This window comes from Phasianus colchicus, chromosome 16 (assembly GCF_987193195.1).
Source record: "Phasianus colchicus chromosome 16, bPhaCol1.hap1.1, whole genome shotgun sequence".
NCBI lineage: Eukaryota > Metazoa > Chordata > Aves > Galliformes > Phasianidae > Phasianus > Phasianus colchicus.
In genome coordinates this window covers 12,514,729-12,538,121 of record NC_143451.1, presented here as the reverse complement: position 1 = coordinate 12,538,121, position 23,393 = coordinate 12,514,729, and the positions used below count along the sequence as shown (strand labels likewise).

The following is a 23,393-nucleotide window of genomic DNA, read 5'->3' as shown; positions in this document are numbered from 1 at the left end:
TTAAAGCTTGAATAGCACATCACAGTGTAAAGTTTATGAATTATTTTAAGTGCAGCCCATGAAATGGTATTGGTTTTGTAAAATTATCTCGACAACAAATGGTCTTGTTCAAGGCTTTCCAAAACGGGCACTCGTACATCAGGCATTCCCTGGCACGGATTCGAGTGCAGTTGACAGCAGATCTGCATTGGAAATGAGCAGATCACATAATGTCTTAGGGAAAGGCAGAGTCTGGGCATCAGATGTTCCCGGGTCTTTATTGTATTTCTGAGAATTTGCTGTGAAAATACAGTCCTGGTAAGTGTGATTTGAAGAAAAAAAAAAGTCAAAGTGAAATAAACTGTGATGGAAACGTTTGCGGCGTGCTGGAGCTTACAGTAAACAGGAGCACAGCTGATGGAGAAATGCAAAAATATTCATTGTGACAGAAAGATGCAGCATCTCACTGAGCCCCATCTCCCAGCACCAGGGCCATTCCAGCACAGCGGTCCATTGGCTTTAGGAAAAATGGTGTTTGGCATCCCTGGGAGCTTTGGGGACTGAGAGTGCTTCCACCATGTTTCTGAATCATCCGTGTTGTTTGCTTCAGCCTTCTGCTGGTTCAAAGCAGTGCAGGAAAATAAAGAATCCCTGGATCGATGTTTTACCTCCTCCACTGTGAGCCCTTTCAGATCAGCCTATCTGGATTAGGGCTTTGTTTCTCCCCCTGACCCCCAGCAGTGGGTTGGATCTGTGCTGCTGTGTTTGGGCTGTCCCAGGGCAGGGCAGAGGGACACTGCTGGAAAGGAGCACAGATTAGCAGCACAGATTGTTCAACAGAATTGGGAAAAATGGATATGAATGGGAGCAGGGTTGGAGGACACATGGGACAGGTGCCCTTGTTCACCTGGACGTGTTTCAGAACAAAACAGCAGCCCAGATTTCTTTTTTATTTCTTATAATGGCTCAGTTAAAAGGAAAATCCTAAGAGAGGAGCATAAGAGGCCTCTGCTCCCATGTCACAGCCTGTGATTTCCTAAAAGCAGAAAAGGGGAATTAGAATCCACACTGCTAGAGGAAGGAGTGAGGCTGCCCCGCATGCAGGTGTGCAGGGAAAGCAACTCCACAGCTACGGGCTGCTCAGCCTCCATCTGCTTCACATCAGCTTGGACAGAAAGCACGGAAGTGTTTAAAGCCTGCTGAGTGGCTGGGGGGGGGGCAAGGGGAAAGGGAATGGGGAAAGGGTTGCAGGGAGCTGTGCAGGAGCAGCTGAACTGGAGGGAACACTGCTTTCTCCTTTTGTATTTCTCCCTTAGGTTTGTTTGTGAAGCATCTGCCCTCTTGCTAAGGATGCTTGCTTTATGCTAGTGGAAGCTGCATCATCCTGAGCCCAATCAGGCTGAGAAATGCAGGACTGGACTTGCATGGAAGCAGCAGAGCCTCTCTTCCTTGGGGTAATTGCTTTCCTTCGTTGCTCTCCTCCTCCTTTCCCAGGTCAGGGCTAAACTGGTTTTCATTGTTAGCAGCAGTGCATTGTCAAGCTGCTGGGTAAAAACAGTGAGCAGCTCGTGCCGGGTGTGCAGCTCACATCTCCCTCGCTGTCATAGCTGCTGTTCAGTTTTGCTGTGGTTTGGGGGTAGAAGAGATTTCCTGTGCTGCTGAAGTCAGGCAGATTCTTTGTAGAGTAGGGACTTGATAAACATGCATTCGGCCTGCATGTATCACAATAATGGGGAATGGCCATATCAAGTGCTGGAGAAATGCAGCATTTAATTTCCAGAAAACATTTTTAAGCAGATGCCATCCAGCAGATAAATGTAGAAACGTCCCCTTTTATCACTGTTTTTGCAAGATTTCTGTTTGCCTAGTGCAGTGGTATCTGGGTGACCATAACAACCCATTACATTCATTTGCCCACAGCCGGTAGCACCGAGCAGATTCCTGCTGTATTTTGCTACACTAAGATCGTCAGCAGTGACACAGTGCCAGACAAATATTTGACAAAGGAAAGCCAGGTTCTGTGCCATTCTCTGCACAGCGCTGAGTCTGTCCTTGCTGTTTTCTCTGTCCCCATCTCAAGATAGTTTTTTGGGTGTTTAATCTCCTGTCCTGGTAAGGCTGGCCTATTGCACGGAGGCATTGAAGCAAGGTGAGGGACTTAAGTCACACCAGGGATCATTCAAGTTGGATATTAGGAAAAATTTATTCTCTGAAAGAGTGGTGATGCACTGGCACTGCTGCCCAGGGAGGTGATGGAGTCAGCATCCCTGGATGGCAGATGTGGCACTGAGGAATGTGGTTTGGTGTCATAGTGGGATGGGTTGGGATTGAACTTGATGATTTCAAAGTTTTTTTCCAACATTTATGATTCTGTGATTCAGTGATTCTATGAAGCGTTTTCCCCAGTGGGTTATTTCTGCCCAGGCACAGCATGGCTGCATAGGCAGGGTATACACCCCATATTTGGAGCACATGAGGAGACCAGGATGGCAAATTCTTGCATGGCACTAACTCCTGGGCACACTGAGGAGGTGACACAGGGTCTGCATTGTCCCCTCTGTCCCCAGGGCCCTGCCAGCTCTCAGCACTGCTGCTCCCCCAGCTCCCTGCAGTTTGCTGGCTCCCAGCCACCTGAATATTTTGGTATGCAACGTGTAGAGTCAGGAAGTTTGGCCACACCTGCAGACACATCCATCTAAAACCTGCCGAGGAAAATGAACCACTTTAAAGTCAATCCAGCCATACGGAATGAGATTAATTTAAGTCAAACAATTCCGAGTGCATTTACGTTGGCCATTTACTTTAGGACTGCAGCTTTGACTTTAAGCAGGATTAGGAGATCGGAGGAGTGCAGAGAGGTTCCTTGTCTGCAGGACCCTCGGTGCTGTTTGCAGGTGGATTAGAGCTGAGCTCTGGGCCTCCACAGTGAGCTCAGGGAATTAATCCTGCAGGAGGATGGGCAGCTGAGGCACGATACGAACACACATACATAGCAGCTAGGAGCAATCCTGTTTCTTTATTCCACCTGATCCTGTTTTGTACAAATCTGGGCTGGGCTGGGCTGCCGGTACCTCCTGTAGGCACAGCCCCACAGCCTGTTTTCCTATGCAACCACAGAAACACTCCCTAACATCACCTGGGATGCCTCACCCAGCACTGATCCTACCTGGCCCTGCTGGGTGTATGGCTCAGTGCTGGGATCTGGAAGAGCCAAAGCCATGTGCTGAACCTCACACCCCTCTGGTGCTGCTTTCTCTTCTTTAGGCACTTCCAACACAATGCCCGTTTCACTTTGCCTGCTCTCACACACACACTTGCTGCTACCTGGGGTCATTTTGAAGCACACCAAGCAGTTCTCCCACCCCAGTGGGAATGAACAAATGGCATGAGCTCACTCTCGCCTACCAGATGACCACATCTTTTTTTCCAGCCATGAGCATTTGCTGATGTACCTCCAGGGATGGCTTTCTTCCCTCTCCTGCCCTGCAGACTGCAGCCTTTTGCTGTGCCACACTGTGTCCCACAGAGGGCAAGCACTGCTGTATAGGAGCAATGCTGGAGTTCTGTTGGGTGGCGTTGGTCTTTCTTCCCCTCCATCGGTAGTGGCACAAATTGCTCTCATTGAAGTTGAGGTCTCAGGTGAGATGTTTGACCCAGGTCCCAAAAGCTCAGCAATCACTGAATAGCTCAGTTCCAGGAACAGGGATATTAACCCTGCAGTCCTGGGCTGACTCCAGCATGTTTAATTACAGCCTTCTATCTTTGCTCTGCACTTTTGACCGGTTATGGGTCTTTTTTTCTCCGTCTTTCAGCTCTGGAGCAGCCTTGATAAGGGCTGCAGAGCCAAAGCAATCAGCAGTTATGGCTGCTCCTTCTCCTCAGGTTTTCGAACTAGTATTATTTTCTGGGATTCTACAAAGTATCAGCAGCTTGGCTGAGCAGAAAAGTTGTAGCATTTTAATCCAGATAATGTAACCAGCAGTGTATACACTATCCATACACACTGCAAAGCGCTGCAAAGAGCGTGATCTTTGTTTGATAATGCCAATAACTACTTGTGAACACAGCTATTTGGACGTTGTGTTGAGGGATATGGTTTAGTGAGAACTGTTGGTGACTGGCGGATGGTTGGACTGGATGATCTTGTAGGTCTTCTCCAACCTTGCAGATTCTGTGATACGTATGGAAGTATGAAAGAATGCGATGCAAGGTAAACACGCGCACTAAAGAACGCATTGAAAGATTGGTTTTTAATCTCACACCTCAGCGTTACGCGGGACGGGCTTCGCTCTGCAGAAGGCTGCAGCGATCAGCGCCGTGCAGTAATTAAAACGGCAGCCGTGGGCTTTGCGCGAGGGCCCGAAGGAGCAATGCCGGGCGGGCTGGGAGCTGCGGGGCGGCTCAGTAGGAAGCGGGGCTCCCGGCAGCGCCTCGCCAGCCCCCGCGGAGCGTCTCGACGCGCGGATCCCGCACGAAGCGGCTCGCACGGATCCTCGGCACCTGCCCGAGTAACGGCGCTCCGCGCCCGGCGGTGACCGCTCGGTGCCTGCAGGCGGCGCCGCGCCCCCGGCGCTGCCCTGAGCCCGCAGCCCACAGCCCGGCTTGCCCCCGCCCCGCGCTATCAACCGCGGCGGTGCCCGGCCCGGCCCGGCCGGCGGGGCTGGAGGGAGAGGCTGGGGAAGGCGGCGGTGGCGGCGGCGGCGGCGGCGGGGCCCGGCTCGGCTCGGCTCCCGCTCCGCCCCGTCCTTCCCCCCTCCCGCCCCGCCGGCTCCGCCCCGGAGGCCGGCACGCTGGCTCGCTCCCTGCCTGGGAACATGGCCGAAGTCGGGGAGGACAGCAGCGGGGCGCGGGCTCTGCTGGCGCTGTGCTCCGCGCCCTGCAGCCCCGCCGCCGCGCCCCCTCCCGGGCCGCCGCCCCCGGCCGCGCCGCCCGCCCCCGGCCCGGTGCTGGCTCGGCTGCAGGGCCGCGAGTTCGAGTTCCTCATGCGGCAGCCGGCCGTCACCATAGGCCGCAACTCCTCGCAGGGCTCGGTGGACGTCAACATGGGCCACTCCAGCTTCATCTCCAGGCGGCACCTGCAGCTCAGCTTCCAGGAGCCGCACTTCTACCTGCGCTGCCTCGGCAAGAACGGAGTGTTCGTGGACGGCGCCTTCCAGCGCCGCGGCGGCCCGGCCCTGCAGCTCCCGCCGCAGTGAGTGCCGCCGGTGCGGGTCGGGCTGGGCCGGGGGGGCGGCGGCACTGCGGGGCCGCGGGCCGGGGGAGGGACCGAGAGGGACGGCGAGAGTCCTCCGGGCCGTGGGGAGCTGAGGAGGGAGCGGTGGTGGTTCCTCCCTCCGAGGGGCTGCTGTTGAGGATGGGGAGTTGAGGGCCTCCCCCGGCCCGCAGAGGAGAATTGAGGGATGCCTGGCGTGGAGGTGGCAGAAGGGTGGCTGCGTGTGTCTGCTGGAGGGCTGCGGTGGGGAAGGGGTTCCGCTCGCTGAAGGCAGCGGATCCACCTCAACGTCTGCAGGGGATGCCACCTTCCAGCCGCCCGTGACCATAACAGGGGGTGTTAGCAGGGCTGGGGTAGCGGCCGGTTGAGCCGCATCTGGGGAAGAAACGTGAGCTCCTCACCGTAGGGTGCTCCTCTTCTGTGGTGCTTCTCCCGCACGCTGCTGCCAACAGGCTGGTGTCCAACTGGTGGCCCTTCAGGGATTCCCAGAAGATGAATGAGAAGGAAGGCTTTCCCCAGTGGGCTGAAGCTTGCTACGCCCAGGGTTTGTCTTCCTTGGAAAAGTTTTAGTGGAAAAAGTTGGAGAATCGCTTTTGTCTGAGCGCATGTTTTCGGGTTGGCCAATTGTGTGTTGGGTCTCTTTGGAGCAGAGGTGGTGCTGCCCACCAGGACCCCTGCAGAGCAGTGCCCTGGGTTCTTCTGCTCCACTCACAAAGCGCCGAAGGCTGCGGAGACATCTTTCTATTTTAAATAAGCTTTCTTGTTTGGGGAAGGCCCAGAAAGAACGATGAGGTCGCCGTTAATCATGTTCTTCCTCTGAAAATATTGTTTATGGTTGCTGAGCACTGTCCAACTACTGCAGAGCTTCGCCCCGGAGGTGGCAGTGTGGTGGCAGTGGGTGATGTAATTCCTGCATGCATCCTTCAGGCCACGCTGGGCAGGCTGTGGCTGATGCACTCTGTGAGGGCAGGGGTGATGTTTCATTGTGTTCCACGACGCTGTTGGCTGTTTGCATGAAACATCTGTTTCCATCCAGCAGCACTTGGCTCTGGTACCGCACACCTCCAGCACAAGGGTCCTGCAGTTATCCCTCTCTAGCCAGCCTGTTGCTCAGGGGAGGGTTTTTTAATTACTCATTTCCTCTGCAGGCTGCTTCATTTTGTACTTAGTAATTTGGTTATAACTCCCTAGCTACTCGCTCTCCGAGGCATTTTAGTTTGTAACGTGTTTCATTTTCTGAAAGAGATGTCCTTCAGTGTCAGTTTAATTAATCTTGCTTTGTAAAACAAGACCACCCAAAGCCCAGGGCAGCTCTGTTGCGTCGCTCCCTCTGGTTCTGGGTTTATTTGTGCAAGCTCTCCCCTCCCTGCCGTCCTGTTTCTTCACTTGGTTAATCATAAGCATTGTGCTCCCTCTCAAGCAGGGAGTTGGTTGCCTGTTCACCCCCCACCCCCTCCATTTGCTCTTGACTTCTGGAGTGGGAACAGCAATTTTCCTTCTCCTTCGCTGTGCAGGGAAGTGTTTAATGCAGTTATGAGCTCTGCACAGTAAGGCATCCTCTTTGCTCAGCCACTGTTTGAGCTACATAAGCGATCTTGGTGTGCTCCTCCCTTTCTGAGTTCTGGAGCAGAAAAATGTTTTGCACCGATCTAAAGGAATTTGCCCCCTTACTTCAAGCAGGTAAACAACTCCTCGCCTTCTCCTGGCCAGGCAATGGTTTGTAACCCAGACAAGGGGAAAAAAAAAAAAAAAAAAAAAAAAAAAGTCCTGTTGAAGCACAGAATTGAGTGAGGCTTTTTCTGCCTGCTTTTGTCTCCAGGCGTGGAACATCAGCCAGCTCCCTTCCCCATTGCACCCTCAGCCCCACACGCACCCACTGAGTGAGCAAACAAAGCGCTGCTCGGTGCCATTTCTCTTCTGCAGAGCAGTCTGTGTGCTTGTTGCTAGCCAGCTAATATTGCCAAAATATGAGAGTGGGAGGGGGGGGGTAAGAAGTGGAAATAAGTCTTAGTACACAGACTTTACAATTCCAGCTGTACTTCTTTTTTCCTGCGTACTATTTTGTGGTAATATCACAGCCCTGTTTGGTACAGCCACATCATCTCTGTCTGCCAGTAAAATGTATGGTTGGTATTAAGTTTTAGAATTAATGGCTGCTCCATTTGATGATTTAGATGAAGGTCCTTGTGATGGTAATCTCTTAGAGCTGCTCGTTTGAATAGCCATCCCTTTTCTTTTTGCTATCTGTTTTTTAAAAAGGATAGCAAAAAATCTGCCAAGTCCTATTTCCTTTGTGTCAGTGCAGTCACTGCTGTATTCTGCTATTACAAGCAAAGGAGTGATTGTGCATCACGAGATCATGAGTGGAAGCAGGGGGTTCCAGGAAAAAAAGCATCTTCCACATGTAATTCATGCTAAAACATAAATCCTGGACTCACACATTCCATTTCTGAGGTTTCCTCTCATTTCACTCTTACAAAACTCGTGTGCTATAAACCTTCTTCTGAGTTTGGAAGCAAACATCCTTCAAATCTACAGAAGGCTTTGTTGGGAGGGGTGGGGATGGGAGGAATAGGATGAGTTGGAGGTGTTTCGTTCTGAAGATTCCCCATACCTCCCAAAACAGCAGCCCTGTTCTCAACCAAGGGCCTTGGAGAGGAGCTCTGCACCGCTTCCTCCATCTCCATCGTGCGTTCTGTCATCTGCCGTGAGCAGGATCTCACCGCCGGCCGGGCGGATCGCCTTTCACAGCTGTGTTATGGAAGATTATATTTCACAGATGTGATGACATAACTGTGGAGTATAATTAAGCAGTAATGACCAACAAGGAGGGCATTTCCTCGAGGTTAATGATAGTTAGAAACAAAGTGGGTGGAAAAGCGGAGGGCCGCAGTGCAGCCGAATGCCCCTTAATCTGTTTAATTAACGCGAGTGTCGCACTGCAGCAAGCGTTCAGATAAATCAAGATGAAATCATGGAAGCACTTAGATTAAGTGCTTAAATAAAACTAAGGATTGCTAGAAGCTGTTCTTAGCTATGCTAGTGGAAATCTGGGGAGAAATACCTGGGCTTATATTAGAAACCTCCAGACTATTGGCAGGGTGTGCTGTGGTCTTTTTTGAAACTATCGATACAAGTTAAAGCTGAAGATAATGTGGAAGTCATTACCCAAAGTAATTATTCCCGTTTAAGACAATAATTGCTTCAGACTTACCATATAATCAAGTGTTTACAGCATCATTTCAACACAGGATTTTTAATCTTTTCTTTGCAATCTTCAGAATGAACTCGGGTTTTAGAAGCAACAGTAACGAGCTGGAGACTTGCAATAATTAAACTAAGCATTTTCCACCCCTGGAAGTGAGGGATCTGAGACAGAAGCTGGAAGCTGAGCTTGCTAACCTGAATTTTAAGCAGCTACGGGTCAGGTTTTCAAATGCTCCTAAGTACAAAAGTCCTATTGACTAAAAACTGCAAATGTTGATTGAGCGTAGCCTGATAATGGCACTTGAGCTTTCTGAACTGGGGGCTCAGTGGCTGGAAAATGGTGCTTGCCTGTGAATATTTCATGGGATATTTGCTTGTGGCCTTTGTGCCTGTTCTGTGGCTTTGCAGTAGAACTATTAATGGAGCTGAAACTTTCTTTTTTTCAGCGTAAATTGATATTTTCAGTAGGAGATTTATAAGCGTTAAAAAGTTCTTGAGCCTGAAGTTCTCCTTGGGATTTAGGAAATGGAAGCAATGAATGGAGTTGTTCTTAGAGTGTAAAATGCACGGAAAGGAGATGTATGGCTATGTGGAGTTAAATACATATATATATTTCTATCTGTGTATAGGCCCTGTTATAAGCTGGCAATGTAATGTACATGTGACATTTTATTATGAACAGGCTGCCTTATTTATAAAGGGATTTTCCTAGGTACTAACACTTGGCATAAATAAATAATCCAGTGCTCAGAGCACATCTGAGGGTGCTGATCTGAAGAAATCCTATGCGTGTGTTAATCTCTGTGGCAGTGCACAGCTCACGTCGTGCTGGGGCAGCACGGCTGTCGCTGCCATTGGGTTCTGCACCCAAGCAGGAACAGAGAGCTGAGCTCAGCAGTGCTCCATTCCCTTCCTCAGAGGGGTTGGGCAGTGCTGGCCGGTAGCTCAGGGCACAGCTTCACATAAAAGCTGCCATACTCCGGGAAAGTGGAGATGTACGCAATGTTTGATGAGCTCACAAGCTGCTCAGCCCCCATTCTTGCATTGAGGCCGATGCTGTTGCAGTGCCCAGGAACTGCTCTGACCACATAACCACAAGTCCTGCGCCGTTGTTTCTGAAGCACTCCGAGAGCTCCTCGTGTAGTTCTACTTCTTAAGCGTTGCATAATCTGTGTTTGCAGCGTGGCGGTGGTTCTTTGTTCGAAATGCATCATTTGCTGTGCTGCAGCTGTGGTGGATGGTGGTTTTACTCCTGCTAGGAACTCTTTAAAGGTTTGCTATCTTAGTTCTTTATCTTACATTTTTCATGCTCTGATTTCAAAGACCTGAATGGGTTTTTTGTTGCACAGCAAGACTGCGATAAAGCCTTACTTTATTTTAATTATGGAATTTATGTCAAGCAATAACTCTTAGCTACGCAGCTCAATTTGTCATGGCTTATGTTAAATGTTTAAGGAAAGCTTCTCATTACATGAAACCGGCGCTCGATTTGTTGATTCAAAAATAGCAGTGCTGTAAGTCAGGCTGTGAATATAAACCAGTGCTATGAAAGCTCACTGCGTAGCTCCCTTATGTATTCCTTTAAACCAAGCTCAGTTCGGCTTAGCTGATGTGTTGACTATGAAAAGATGGATCTAAGCAGAACATGCCACGCTTGTCTTGTGCGTTCTTGTGCAGAGCCTCAGCTTTGAAGGCTTAAATGTGGATTCACGTTGTGCTGGGGGAACGTTGTGCTAACAGCCTCTTGGTCATGACATGCATGCTCAGCTGACTGCGGGATTCTTCCAGTGAGCGCTGTTGCTGTATATAGAACTCCAGGGGATGAATGAGTCTGAGAGGTTTTGCTTTTACAGAAACTGGAAGAAAAATCATGAGATCTGTAGTAATTCACATCTCGGTTATTTTGGGGTGAGCATCCTCGCTGCACAGTTCCGGTTTTGACTTGAGGTAGCGAATCATGTGCGTTGTGCTCCAAAGAACCATCTATTTTGTTTTCTTTCAGAAGATGGGCCACGCGGTCTTCTGCAGAATAACCAAGTGTATAAATGACAACCGGATTGATGTGGTTGTGTTCTTTGCAAGGAAGCTCTTAGCAACTGCTCTGATTGCCATTTGTCATCGGGGCTGTTCTGTGGGATGCCAAGTTCTCTTGCTCGGTGTTGCAGTTTCCTGGAGGAGTAGATGTGGCAACAGGATGTTGGTAAAGAACAGGAAACTACTTGAATTCACCGCTTATGCCATACAAATAAAGGCTGATGACTGGCCCTTGTGCAGCAGTGGCTGCTGAATGCCACGGCCCAAAGTTCCTGCAGCTGGAGTGTTGGTGTGCTCTGAGAATGGGGGTGGTTGGGTGCCCAAAAAGCCACTGTGGGGCTCCGAGGACATGGAGCTGGTGGGGTGGGCGCAGAGGAGAGCATGGAGATGCTCAGAGAGTGGAGCATCTCTGCAGCTGGGACAGGCTGTGAGCTGGGGTTGTGCAGCCTGGGGAAGAGAAGGCTTCGAGAAGACCTCACTGCAGGCTTCCTATGCCTAAAGGGAGCTGATAAACAGCAGGAGAGCGACTTTTTACACGGTCTGATAGTGATAGGACAATTAGGGAATGGTTTGAAACTAAACGAGGGGAGATTTAGGTCAGATGTCACAGTTCTGGTACAGCAGAGTGCAGATCCACCCTGAGAAACAGGGGAGGTGAGGCTCTGGGGAAGTAAGGATCCTTTGAGGGGATATTTTGTGCCCATCTGTAGGGCGAAGAGGCTGAAGCAGCGTTTTGTCTTCTAAATGTGGGCTGTGAAAAGACATCTTAACGTACTTCCAGATTATTTGGTTAATTGACTAATTGTGAGTGCAAATAACAGTCTAAATGCATTTGCTCATTCCAGTGAATAATCCAGTGTTAATCATAGAATGGCTTTTTTCAAGTGTTTGTAACTCTTCCCACTGCAGTGTACTGCAGGCTGCTTGTCATTAGGTGCAGCACCAACATCCCACAGGTAAAGGAATAACAGTTTCTTTCCAGCTGTATATTCTTTGTTTTCCTAATGCAGATGCAGTTAATGTCTGCTCACTCTTGTCCTGCTGGTGATTTACATCTTCGGTTCGTTTAGAGCAGCTCAATAAAATCCATGTGTGCATTACTTTTGCATGACGCTTAATTTTTATGAAATGCATATTTTATTGGACAGTAAAACATTTAAGGGTCTTAATGGCCTAATTAATACTCTGTATCCACTTCTGTCTTGTGTATTTTGCTCCTCGTTCTACTCCTTCCTTCTTGTCCTCGTGCATTTTTTATCATGAAAATTTCAAGTAATCTTGAGAGAGCACTCAGTGAGAAGCCTGTTCTTTGAATATTCAGCAACTCTGAGTAAGATTTGATTGATAGTCCCTTCTCTCCCTTCCCAGTCTATTTTTAGTAGTTCAAAAAGGAGCTTAATTTCTTGGGCTGTCACTTGTTGTGTATGTGTGGGCTCCAATTTGTTTCGGTGTTTTTCTCCCTCCTTTCAGCATACCGGGTAGGTAATTTTCCTGTTGCCTGATGACATGTTGACAGCTGGGGAGAGAGAAAGCAGAAATGAGCTGGGAATTCTACCTTAGCAGAGGGAGCGAAGATGGACAGCCTTTGGTTGTTATACATGCTGGGTGATCAGAATAGGAGGATAGATGGAAGAAAGCACATTATTATCGCTTGCTGGAACACTCTTGAAACGGTGTCTAAGTCTGTATCTTTCCATGTACGGGTAAAAATCCACTCCATCTTCTAGAGCAGAGCGAAGAGACAAAATAACTCTCCGGAGTGCCATAGGCACAATGGAAAAGGCATCCTTCCCCTCCCCTGAAATACAACATTGGAGCTAAGGCCTTTTTTTTTTCTGCTTTGTGCGGCTTTGAAGAGAGGCTTGGGAAGTCTTCCCACACAAACTGGTTTAATCTTCCGTCTCCCTTAAGGCCACGTACAGAAGCCACCAGTGAGCACGACTGGACTCCCTGCAGAGCCAGTTCGTGCACTTGCTGAAGGAATTGCTCTTGAGCAACTGAAGGCCTTTCCTCTCTCCAGGGCATAAGAACCATGGACTCCGAAATGCTCCAACTCTGGAGCGTGTGGGAGGAGGAAAGGACAAAACATACGAGGCAAATTTGGCTTCCATCCGATGGGTAGACCAGGAATGGTTTTGCTTTTCATATTCAGTTTGAGGTGTAGCCCAAACTAAAGTCAGCTCTTGGTGTGGGAGAAATGCCAACTGCTAGGTAGTTACTGATCTTTTTTTTTTTTTTTGGATTATTTCATGGCTTGCGTAAGATGCTGTCCCTTGGGTTGGCTGCCTGCCTGCCATGTGTGCAGGGGTGTTGGCTGTCAACGAGGCAGGCAATTGGGTGGCTTTGCCACCTTCTGTCCTGTCCCTTTGGCTGTGGAACTATCAGCTCAGCAAGGTGAGACAAGCCATAATGAAGCTGGCTTTGCCCGGGTGATGCCTGTGGAGGAAGTCAAAAGGCTAAAGCAAGCTGTGCTGCTAATGCTCTTCTGATTGGAATATTAAGGCAAGCACTGATGTTTCCTTCAAGTGTAGGAGTTCTTAGGAGAATATTCTCCTAAGAAGTGCATTCCTTATATGCACTGGTTCAATAAAAATGTTGCTAATGTGTTTTTTTTATAAATGAGGTATGCAAACCAGCTGTTAGAAATAGGTGCAGTCACTTAGTCTGGACTTGCACGTGGGCTGTTTACACCAGTGTGTCCCAGATCAGCAATTTGCTGCCAGCTAACCCTCAGAATGAACCTGGGAAACATTTCTTTCTTGCACAGTGATTCCAAATCTGCAGTAAGATGCATGCACCAGATTGAAATGTTTCCCTAGGTCTGTATGTGTATGGAAGTGAAGGAGGTAGGGACGTTAGGGTATGCCAGCAATATGGGAAATTAACTCTCAGAAATGTCCTAATTTTAAGGTAATGGCACCATTGTGGAGGCAGCTGGCATGTGGACTGTCACTGTGCATGTGTCGTTGTCACTTTACTTGGTGAAGCTCTTTGCATGGAAGAAAGTCCTCAGCACATTCATATATTCTGGTAGGATTTAAAATACTTGAATTTGGGGATTATTTTAAAATGTTTACCATCTTAACCATGTCCTGCTGGGTGTCTGTCCCAAGGCAATCCGGTGCACCTTTGCCTTAGGATAAAATCACAGCAAGATGGATTTCTTTCCTGCTTCTTTAATAGGAAAATTTTGTCATACCGAATTGTGCTTGGGTTCCTCTTCTAACCTTCAGTTTCAATGTCAGCATCATGGAGACTGCAGGTGGGTGTCACTTTGTAGACACATGAGAGATGCTCTGTGTCGCCCCAGATGCTCCTTTGGCTCTGAGTCCAAACGATGCCAGCTTTTAAAACATCTAAATTACCCTCAGAGCAGCTTTTAAAACACTGATCCTGCCTTCCTCTGCTAGGCATTGAGTGAGTTGTGAATGTCTTCAGAGGGAGTGGAACGGACTGGAGTGAGCATTTTGCAAAGTCTGAGTCCATATGGGTCGTTTTTTATAATGTACATAAATAGTACATTGGCTCCCTGCAAATCACTTTCTAAATGAGCTGAACCAGCCTCGAAGGAAAATACATCACAGTCATGCTCTGTGTTAGAGCCCTCTTAGAGTCTGATTGAATTCAAAGGTTAGCAGCATCCCACACAAGTTTTTTTTCTGGAGTATATGTGTGGGAATCAAGAGCTTTGAGCTTTACGGAGGTTATTTTGTGTTGCACAGCTTTCGCTAATGTGTTTGTAGGTAGCTCTCAGCTTTGGAAGCAAGTCTCCTCGGTGGCTTGGGAGACCTTTCAAGGAGACCAGCTGGCTGCTTGAAGGAGAGCCCTCCGTGATGAATGGCCCATTAGAAGTGAGTTGATGGCATTGCAAATGAGATTTACATGAGAATCAAACTGCTGTAGTGGATCCAACGAAGATGCTGAAACAAATGCCTCTTTCCCTGGTGGTTATTAAGAGATCTAATGCTCTGATCGTTTTAGGTGGCCAGTTTCTCCTTCTCTAGGGTATAGAAATACTTGAATTCATATAGTAATAAAGAAGAAGCTGGGAAGTAGGAAAATGGGTTAGGACAGAGCTGCGTGTGGCCACATTTCTATGGCAAGCTGGAAATTCCCCAGCATTGAGCCAAGCCTTAAGATGCTTGGTGTTGAGTTAGGTATGGAAATGAATAACGGCACGGCTGCAGGGTCCAGCCCTGGCACTGCTGCCTGTTCCATGTGTCACCGCGTGTTTAGCTCCGTGGTTGCTACTTATTGAAATCAGAACTCTTTGTAGAGGCTGTTGGGGGGGGAAGTTCCCCAGAGCGTGGGTGCAGGTGGGGTTTTTTTTGGCGCGGGGGTAGGTGTTAATTGTGGTTTGTGATTGGGGGAGAAACTTACTTAGTTGAGTGTTTCTGCCAAGATGAGTGAAGGAGGAAAATAGCGAATATTGACCTTTTCAATTTTAACCAAGATCAGGCTTGGAAGGGTGCTCAGAAGGGCTCTCCAGTTTCACAGAAGCAAGGAAGAAGTGAGAGATGCTGGTAGTGGCCATGCTCTGCTGAGTCACTTCTTGTGGTCTCTGATGTGGTACTATTGAAGCCAGACTCCTCTTATCTTCAGGGCTGTCGTGGATGGGGAAAACTCAGCCCATGATGAATGGGGAGTAGCAGAAACAGTGCGTGGGTGAACATGTGCTGCAGGGTGCTTGCCGTGGCTGTGATGTCTCCAGAAAACCAACCGCTGTCAGTTTGGGTGCTCAGCAACTGCACTCTGGGGGGCCACAGCTGCCCTGTGCTGCATGCGGGTGTCATCAGCCATCAGGGCTGGGAGCTGTGCTGTGGATCTGGGGGACTCGGTGGAGGTTCAGTATGCCTACAAGAGTGCCTCCGAGACCTTGGAAAGCACAACTCGCTCCTGATCCGAGAGCTGGTGTAGTGTCTGGCATGGAAGCCTGATGGCAGAGGGTTTGTGAGCACCACATGAAGGATGGTGGTGGGATGGGGATGTGACAGCAGAACATAAATAGCTGCTGTCCTGCCCTGTGCCATACAAGCTGTCCTTCATGCCTGGAGTTAACCCAGTGGGACAGTGCGTTATAATAGGGGAGGGTAAAATAACCCAATTTGCCACTGTGCTGTGCATCAGTTTTTCTTTTTTGTTTTTAATTGCACAACCCCGGCTGCTGTCAAGCACGTTTGAAGAATGTATATCTTCAGAATGTGAGGGATCTTTTTTCTGCTTCTGTCATTCTGCCAATTGATCTGTGCTTAGCTTTGTTTAACGGGTGTTATCTGATAGGGTTGGGGGTTTGTTTTTGCTTTGGCTTTTCTTTTTCCATTGAGAAATCACACCAGAATCTAAAATAGATCAGCTCAAAACTGATTGCTAGGGCAAGATAAATATCTCTGATATTTATCTCTGATATCTGCTGTCAGAGCAAAACCCCTTCAAAATGAATTTGTGTCTCCAGAAGATGCCCCAGCATTGAAGAATAATCGATTCTGCCCGTGTTGGTTGTGCTGCTGCTGGCACGTGCAATGAGCAGGAGGAGAGGAGTTAATTTTAGCTTGATTAGCAGCACAGAAGGGAATCAAGATGACTGCATTGGAGATGGCAGTGGGATGAGATCAATGATGGTAGTTTACTTTTAATACATCTAAGTGGGTGTTCTCAGCAATTTGGTTTTTCTTTTTTTTTTAACTCCTTTTTAAAAGAACCAAGAATGTTAATGCATTTAGTCCTTGAAAACCTCCTGTGGTCGCAGTTCTGTGTGCTTTAATGTTGCATGGTGGTTGTTTAAATGAATGCCAGGTGCTTGCATCCCATTCCTCAGCAGTTTCCTGCTTGGCGCTGCTCCATGGTTCAGCAGCATGGATCGGGCTCCTCGCTTTTCTCCTACTCACCTTTGTTTATGTGCTGGAGCATGTTCAAAACTGTTTATGATTAAACATTGCTCAAACAGGCAGGTTGAGATTTATTGGCGTGAAGGAGGCTGGGAGGAGGGAGTGGTTGGTTGGTCATCTGTGTTTATTTCCAGCTGCAGGTGATGTTATTGATGCGGCACACGTGTCTGCTGGCGGCGGTGGATCAGACTGGCTGCTGTGTGCTGACACAGGACCGATGCCCATGGGCACTGCCTTCTGTGTAGGGTGCATCCAAAGCTCCAGCGAGGCTGTGCGTGCTGCTGGTGGACTCTTTCCTCTTGAGCCTGGGGCTCTGAGGTCACCCTGCTGCTTTAGGAACCGTGAACTGTCTCTGGGTGGGAGAGGCTTTCAAAGATCCAAGGCTTTAAAACATGCCAGTGAGGTTATGACCCATGGGAGTTTTAAGTTTAAGACTTATTCTGGGCACGTACCCTTTTAAAAGGGAATGCTGGTTGGTGTACAGGTGGCTCAAAACACAAGGCTGATAGGTGAAAATGTTTATAATGAAAATTCAGAAGTGACAAAGTTAGAGGTAAGTTCATGAAAGCCATCCACCTTTCTTTGAAGCTGACACGATGTTTCTTAGCCTCTTTGCTATCACAGGTACTGATAGTTTTCAGGCTCTTTAAAATTAAAAGTGCAATACTGGTAGTACTCTCAGCATGATCTGCTTAACATGGGAAGGGATTTCTGCAGTTAGGAGGCTGGATCAGGAAAGAGATGTTGTCCCTCCCCCCATGGTGTTGCACATAATTACGTTTTCTCTGAAGATCACGTATTTATTAGTTGGTGAAGAAATGGCTTCAATGATGATGGCAGCAGCAGTGTGCAGAGCCCTTGTGTGACGTGCAGCTCCTTAACTACCCCTTATTTTTATGTATACAACCACACACACAACAAAACAACATAATAGGTTTGCTGTGTGTTACAGATCGTATCAGTCATCTGCAGTGCTGATAGCGAAACTTTCTGGTGCTGGCAGTCAGCCCTATCTAAACAGAAGTGCTGCCTGCTGCTGCTGCCAGCCAGCCTTGGTGGGAAGAGTTCACACATTGCAAAGTGGTGCTGCTGCTGCTTATTTCTCTCTGCTGTTTTTGCACTGGGAGGCACCATCCATGGGAGATGTGGTGTGGAGACGAGCGTGGTGGTGCTGGGCTAGGACGTGGCTGACCATATGACATGCACAGCAGAGCAGTTTGCTCTACCTTAGCAGTTTGCTCAGAGACGTGAGGTTGTTTACAGTGAGGAGTTCACAGGAACAGAGCAGCCTCTGTGTCTGGGAGAAGTGGGGCCAGAATTTGCCTTCCAGAGAGCTTAAAAATAATAAAAATAAAACCTATACCGATAAAAAGACAGCTGTAACTGTTAATGCTATGGACTCATTTAAATTGGTGTAACGTCACATCCAATATTTGTGGGTGCAGGTAAGATGGTTATGCCCACATGTTAGCACTGGCAGAGCAGTCAGCCCTCCTGATGCTGCAGGCTGGCTGCACTCTGTGCTGCTGAGCTGCAGCCTGCTCTTTGTAGAGGAGTGGGAGGCGAAGAGGAATTCATCTTCTGATAGCCAGCCTTGTGCCCGGTGCTCCCCATTTGGAGTGAATGGCATATTTTGAAGCTGACTCCAGTGTTTTGAAATGTGAAACTGAGTGAGGTACAATTATAGCATCACCTCTTTGTTTCTCTGATCGTTAGGCACCCAGGAACTGCTGCTGTATGGTGGGTGCTTAACAAGGCTGGCTGTGCAGTGGGCTTTCACTGAGTCACTGACCCAAGCACCAAAAATCTGCCTTAATGGGATTTGTTACTAAAGCCTGTTAATTATACTCTTCAGACTATACCAAGGCTTGATTTGTGAGATCATCCTACATATCTTAATCTGATTATAAATAACCACTTATGTTAAACTTAACCCACATTTGGATTAAGTTTTATTTAAGTGTTCGTATTTAGTTGTTATTTCTGTTTTGTTTCTAAAAACGTGAATTCATCCCCAGTCAGGTGAGGGCTGGCTGGTGCTCCACTGAGTTCAAAGAGAAGTGGTAGTGACTGTTTTTCAAGAATATCCTTCAGCTTTTTCGCAGGTATTGAAGTGCATGAAAAGCCATTCCCAGCTGGCTTACAGGGGCTTCTGCTGGAGGAGTTTCAGAAAGGTCAGGTCTTGAAACTGCAGATTCCTTCTTTGTGCTCCAATAGCCTTGTGGAGGAGATGGCAGCTACTTCAGGTGGATATTTTCAGTATTGGAGTACAGCAGCTTTACTGTGAGTCCTGTGCTGCAGTGTTGGGGATGGTTGGATCTGGAAAAGACCCGTCCATAAGGTGAGCTCCCCAGGCAGGCTGGTGGCTCCAGCTGCCCTCTGATCCCTGATTGATGTACCCTTCTCAGCAATCACCGTGATGTTCTTCCCTACGAGATCTTGTTTTCTTACTGAATTTACTCCTTGACCATGCTGTAGTATTTCATTACACACACAAACGAAAAAAAGGCAACTGCAGTACCTTCGGGTTTTTTCCTTTTCTGCCTTGTGCAGAAACAGGAGATTTTGGTCCCTTCCAACTCCAGATATTCTTCAATTACAGGATTCTGTGAATCTTGAAGTAAAGCTGTGCTTGACATCTCAAATAATTTTCAAATAGTAAAATCTGAATGTTATTAAAGAGATGTAAGGGATGTGAAAATAAAAATATAGCTCTAGATTCTTCACTATTAACTCGCCAGTGCAGAACAATTTGGCACGTTCTCACTTGAAAAATTAGTTGCTATTATTTTGACAGTGTCGGTGCTCGTTTTGTCAGTTTGTTCTGCGACAGCAATTAAAAGATTTGCTAGAGAGTCTCTAAGAGATCGTAGGGAAGCTGTGCAGAATAAGTGATTGTTTTTTCAAGTTGCACAGCATGGTGCTTTGGTGGAAGCTTTCCTGACAACATCAAGTTGTTTGAACCTCACAAAAAAAAAAAAAGCAAGCTATTTTGTGCATGCTTTTAAAGAAAATATACGTGAACCAAAGCAGCATTTTGATGTTCACCGGGCTGGGCTCCTGCTATCTCTTCCTTTTCAGCCTTCCTGCTCAGCCCTGGGGTGCTGTGTTCTCCCCCACCTGCCTGGCTGCTCTCCATGCGCTGCTGCCCCAAGCTGTGCAGTGCCCCAGGTGGGATGGGATGTCTGCAGGACCAGGAGAGGAGCATTTTGTGTGTGTGGCTGTGTGTGCTGCTGCACAGACAGGAATCCCAGAGTTGGCCCTCACTTTCCACAAACACTGCGTTCTTCAAAGGAAATGGGTGAAATCCCAATTGGAGCATCTGTCTGTGCATGGCAGGGAGCCTTGGTGCATGAAGGGAAGTCCTATGCAGCTGAGCTCAATAAAAACACTCACTGCAGCTCCTTTGCTTGGTGCTTCTAAGAGACGTAGCTATGCATCAGTTGTGGTTTTGCCTGATGCTGCTGGTAGTGTTGGTTTTAAGTAGATGCTCTTGCCTGTACACGCTCTTTGCCCACTTGAAATCTTGTCTAGCTGTGTTGAAGCCTCATTCCAGGTGTGGTGATATGCAGTGTTAGGCAAATCCCAGTGTGATCTGTGGCAGCTCTCGTTAAGGAACAAATCCTTTACTGTGTGTGCAGTTCCAGTTAAGTGGTGGCAAGAAGCACAGTGCCATGCCTGTGACAAGTGTCAGCCTTAACTTTTTTTTACGCTCTGTCCTTTCTCAGCTATCTCTCACTGTTCTTGCTTCTCTCAAGAACTGTGACTTCTCAGTTTCAGAATCTTTTGAAAATTTCCAGCCTCAAAGCATCAGCATGATAGCTGGTAGGATTTCCCTGATAAAGAGCAGAGCTTTTCTCATAATGAATTGTATTTTCTTTTCAGAAAGGAGAAGGCAAAGTTTGGATCATGTGATGCTTAAATCAGAGTCTGTGGTTACATATGCTTTCCTTAATAGCCTGACACAAATCTACAGCAGTTCTGCTGGGACTTCCTTCTTTCATTCCTTCTTGGGATTTCCATCCCTGTTTTCATGCCTCACTCGTGCTGGGCTCATGCTGCCATGTGGTAGGTGAGGCCAAGGCACTGGGCTGCCTGGCAGTGTTCTCCAACCAAAAGAGAAACTCATTACATGAGTTCAGCAGTTGTTTGCACTATTGGCACATGGGGTGATGCTAAGAGGAAATGGTTGAGGGGAAAGAAAGGCAGAGAGGGGAAGGAAAGTGTCTCTTACAGCATAGGAGCAGATTAGATCGTGTTAAAGTAAAACTGCATGAGATTGAGTGGCTTGATGGGTGTATCTGCAATGCTCAGCATGATGGATATAAAATAAATATAAAGGGATTTTGTTGGAGCATGCAAGGTGAGTGAGTGGTAAGCTCAGGGTGGCTGCTAAGCTGGGATTCAGCCTTCCTGTATCTAAGCTCATATTGTGCCCTACGGATAGCTGAGACTGAGCGCTTCGATGGGTTGTTCCATCTTTTTGGTGCTTATAGAGATTGCAGGTAAGTTCCTGATTTCTGGCCTCAGTTTTCCTTTGGTTATGTTTAAAAGTCATCATTACTGGTTTTCACTTTTTCTTCTCACTAAGTGGCAGTGGACAGCAGTAGTAGAGGTGTGTTTGCAGGCAGCTCTGCAGTGCTGCCTTGCCTCGTGTCTGCATTGAGTTGCTTTGTTCCAGGAGAAGCAAATACACTGAAGTGCCCACATGGCCTTCATCAGGGAGCTGAGGATTGTGAGCTTCACCACTGACTCACAGACCCTTCACTCATCTCTTCATGAAAGCAACAGATTATTTTACTGAGAATCACAGATATTTCTCTGGACTTTATGGGTTAGACTTTAATGGGATTTCTGTGTTAAATCTGGTCAGATCAGGAGTGCGATTGAAAGAGAAATAGCAAATGCTGAAAATCTCGTTACTTTAGGACTGCAGTAACCTTCAGAATGAACAAAGCACTCTCAAAAACCCAGCAGCTGTGCTGCCCATGTCCTTCTGCCTAAAGAGATGTGTAAAGAAAACAAATAGAATGACTTTAAATTGCCATGGTGACAGGTACATGCCTGCTCTGTGATGTGTATTTTGACTTAAGAGAATAAAATGGATTTGTTTTCGCTCTTCCAGAACTCCTCCTGTAGCCTCAGTGCAATTAACTTGTTGGTTTGGAATGCAGGCAGTGCTACCCAAGGAGATGTTACAGCAGGATTCTTACAGGTCTTCCTTACTTAAAATATAAAATCTGGGGTAGGGAGGGGAACAGGAAATGCTGGCTGATTATTATTTCATTATAAAGGAAAGGTGAGTAGTGCATAATCTCCTGTGACAGCTTAGACAGCTTTACAGAACTGCTTGTTTGGTTTCATGACGTTCCTTCCAAACGTTCGTTGTCATTCACTTTCAATTGGAAGGCGATTTTATTGCTCTCACTTTTGCCTTCCTTGTTGTTTCAGACAGCTGCAGTTCAGCAAAGTAATCATCTGGAGCACAGTCCTTCCCATGGTTATTCCTATCAGAGACCACAGAGTCATTTTATTCTTATGAAAGATGGGGGAAATTGATTTTGCTTGTTCTGCAAACTGAAATGTAAACAGGGAAAGGGATCATTCTGAGCATTTTACAATTAGGTTTTGTTTTGGGCTGGGTACCACAGTTGGCTTTGGAAATGCTGCAGCTCTGCAAAGCACTGGGCTGGGCTCTGCCTGGCCCTGGAGGAGCACCACAAAGCAGCAGCCCTCATCCAGGAGCTCACAGCTCTGCTGTTGTGCAGCACTCAGAACAATTAGAGCATCTTGCTTCTGGAGAAATGTCAATGAGAGGTGGCAGTTCTTATGTTTGGTAGTTGGGCAGACCTCTGGGGTTCAGATGCCTGGTAAAGCCTTAACTCCTTGTAACCAAATTTAGTTTGATATTGGGTAACCTTTCCCAGTGAGTCTTTCATGTTGTCCAAGGCTCCTCGTTTCAGACTGTTTCAAAGCATCACACAAATAGGGAGTGTGTTTATATGACTTACTGGGAACTTCGATTTCATAGATGCAGGGAATTTGCTCTTCCCTTAACTGACAACAGAAGGGAGCTGTAATGGGAGCTAATGGGCACATCTCTATAGGGGCCGCCCCATGCACTGCTGTGCATTGATCATGACCTGAAATGTTCATCTTTACCCCACACGTTGCCCAAAGGGTGGGATGTGTCTGTCTTGTCCTCTGCTGAAATGGAATCCTTTGCACTAACTGGCAGTGGTGATGGGTGAAGGCAAATTCTCACTTGAGCTGAGAAACACAACATGTCTTTGGGACTTCATGCATGGAAATAAACATGATATTATTCAGGGTGAGCCATATGTACTTGCTAGGAATGAGAAATTGGTTTCAGAGAAGTCATGGGAGGGTTTAATATCTCTTTTAAGAGGACATTTTGGGGAATCCTTGGTCAAATTTTAGCTACTAATGGTGTAGTTTAGTTCCATCACAACTCTTGCTGCTGTACTTAAAGAGCTGATTGTCCATGTTTGAACCTGAGCAGTTCACTGATTCTGGAGCTAACTGCAGGCTTGGAATACAGCTGTGTCCCTTTGCATGATGAGAAAGATGTAGGTATTGAGAGTCAGCAGTGTAGTAACAGGGGCTGCGAGTTTAATAGGAAAAAGTGGCAGCTGCAGCAAAGGGATTATGGTGAGCTCTTTTTTTTTTTGTGGATGAAACCCCAGGCCTGCCTTTCTGGTCTGATGCAAATTGCAGAAAGTGTTATTTTCAATGAAGCATTTCATAAAGCGTTTCTTGTTCAACCTGCATCTCAACACTGTTAGGAGCAGGGATGAACATAGCAATGCTACTTGTTGTATTTAATGCTCACAGCTCCTCAGGGCAGCAAGGTTCGGGGCATCGTGGAGCAGTGAGATCAGCTGAGGTGGCACTGACTTGCTGATGTCAGCTCAGGTAGCAGTCTGCAGCTTTCTGCTCTGGTTACTGCCTTTTGCATAATGGACTGGAATGGTGTTTTATATATATATGTGTGTGTGTAGATAGTTTCTCACTCACAGTGCTTTTCTACAGTGTAAATCCAGCACAATTTCCTG

The 23,393-nt window shown here is 47.5% G+C and overlaps 1 protein-coding gene across 1 annotated transcript in view; it reads left to right on the top strand.

The window, feature by feature from the left end:
• The first annotated feature begins 4,777 nt into the window (after window positions 1-4,777).
• FOXK1 (forkhead box K1) overlaps window positions 4,778-23,393 on the top strand; it is a 50,472-nt gene continuing 31,856 nt past the window's right edge. The window contains exon 1 of the mRNA XM_031606617.2: window positions 4,778-5,170. Coding sequence (XP_031462477.1) covers window positions 4,794-5,170 — 377 coding nt within the window. The 5' untranslated portion in view covers window positions 4,778-4,793. The remainder of the gene's footprint in view (window positions 5,171-23,393) is intronic.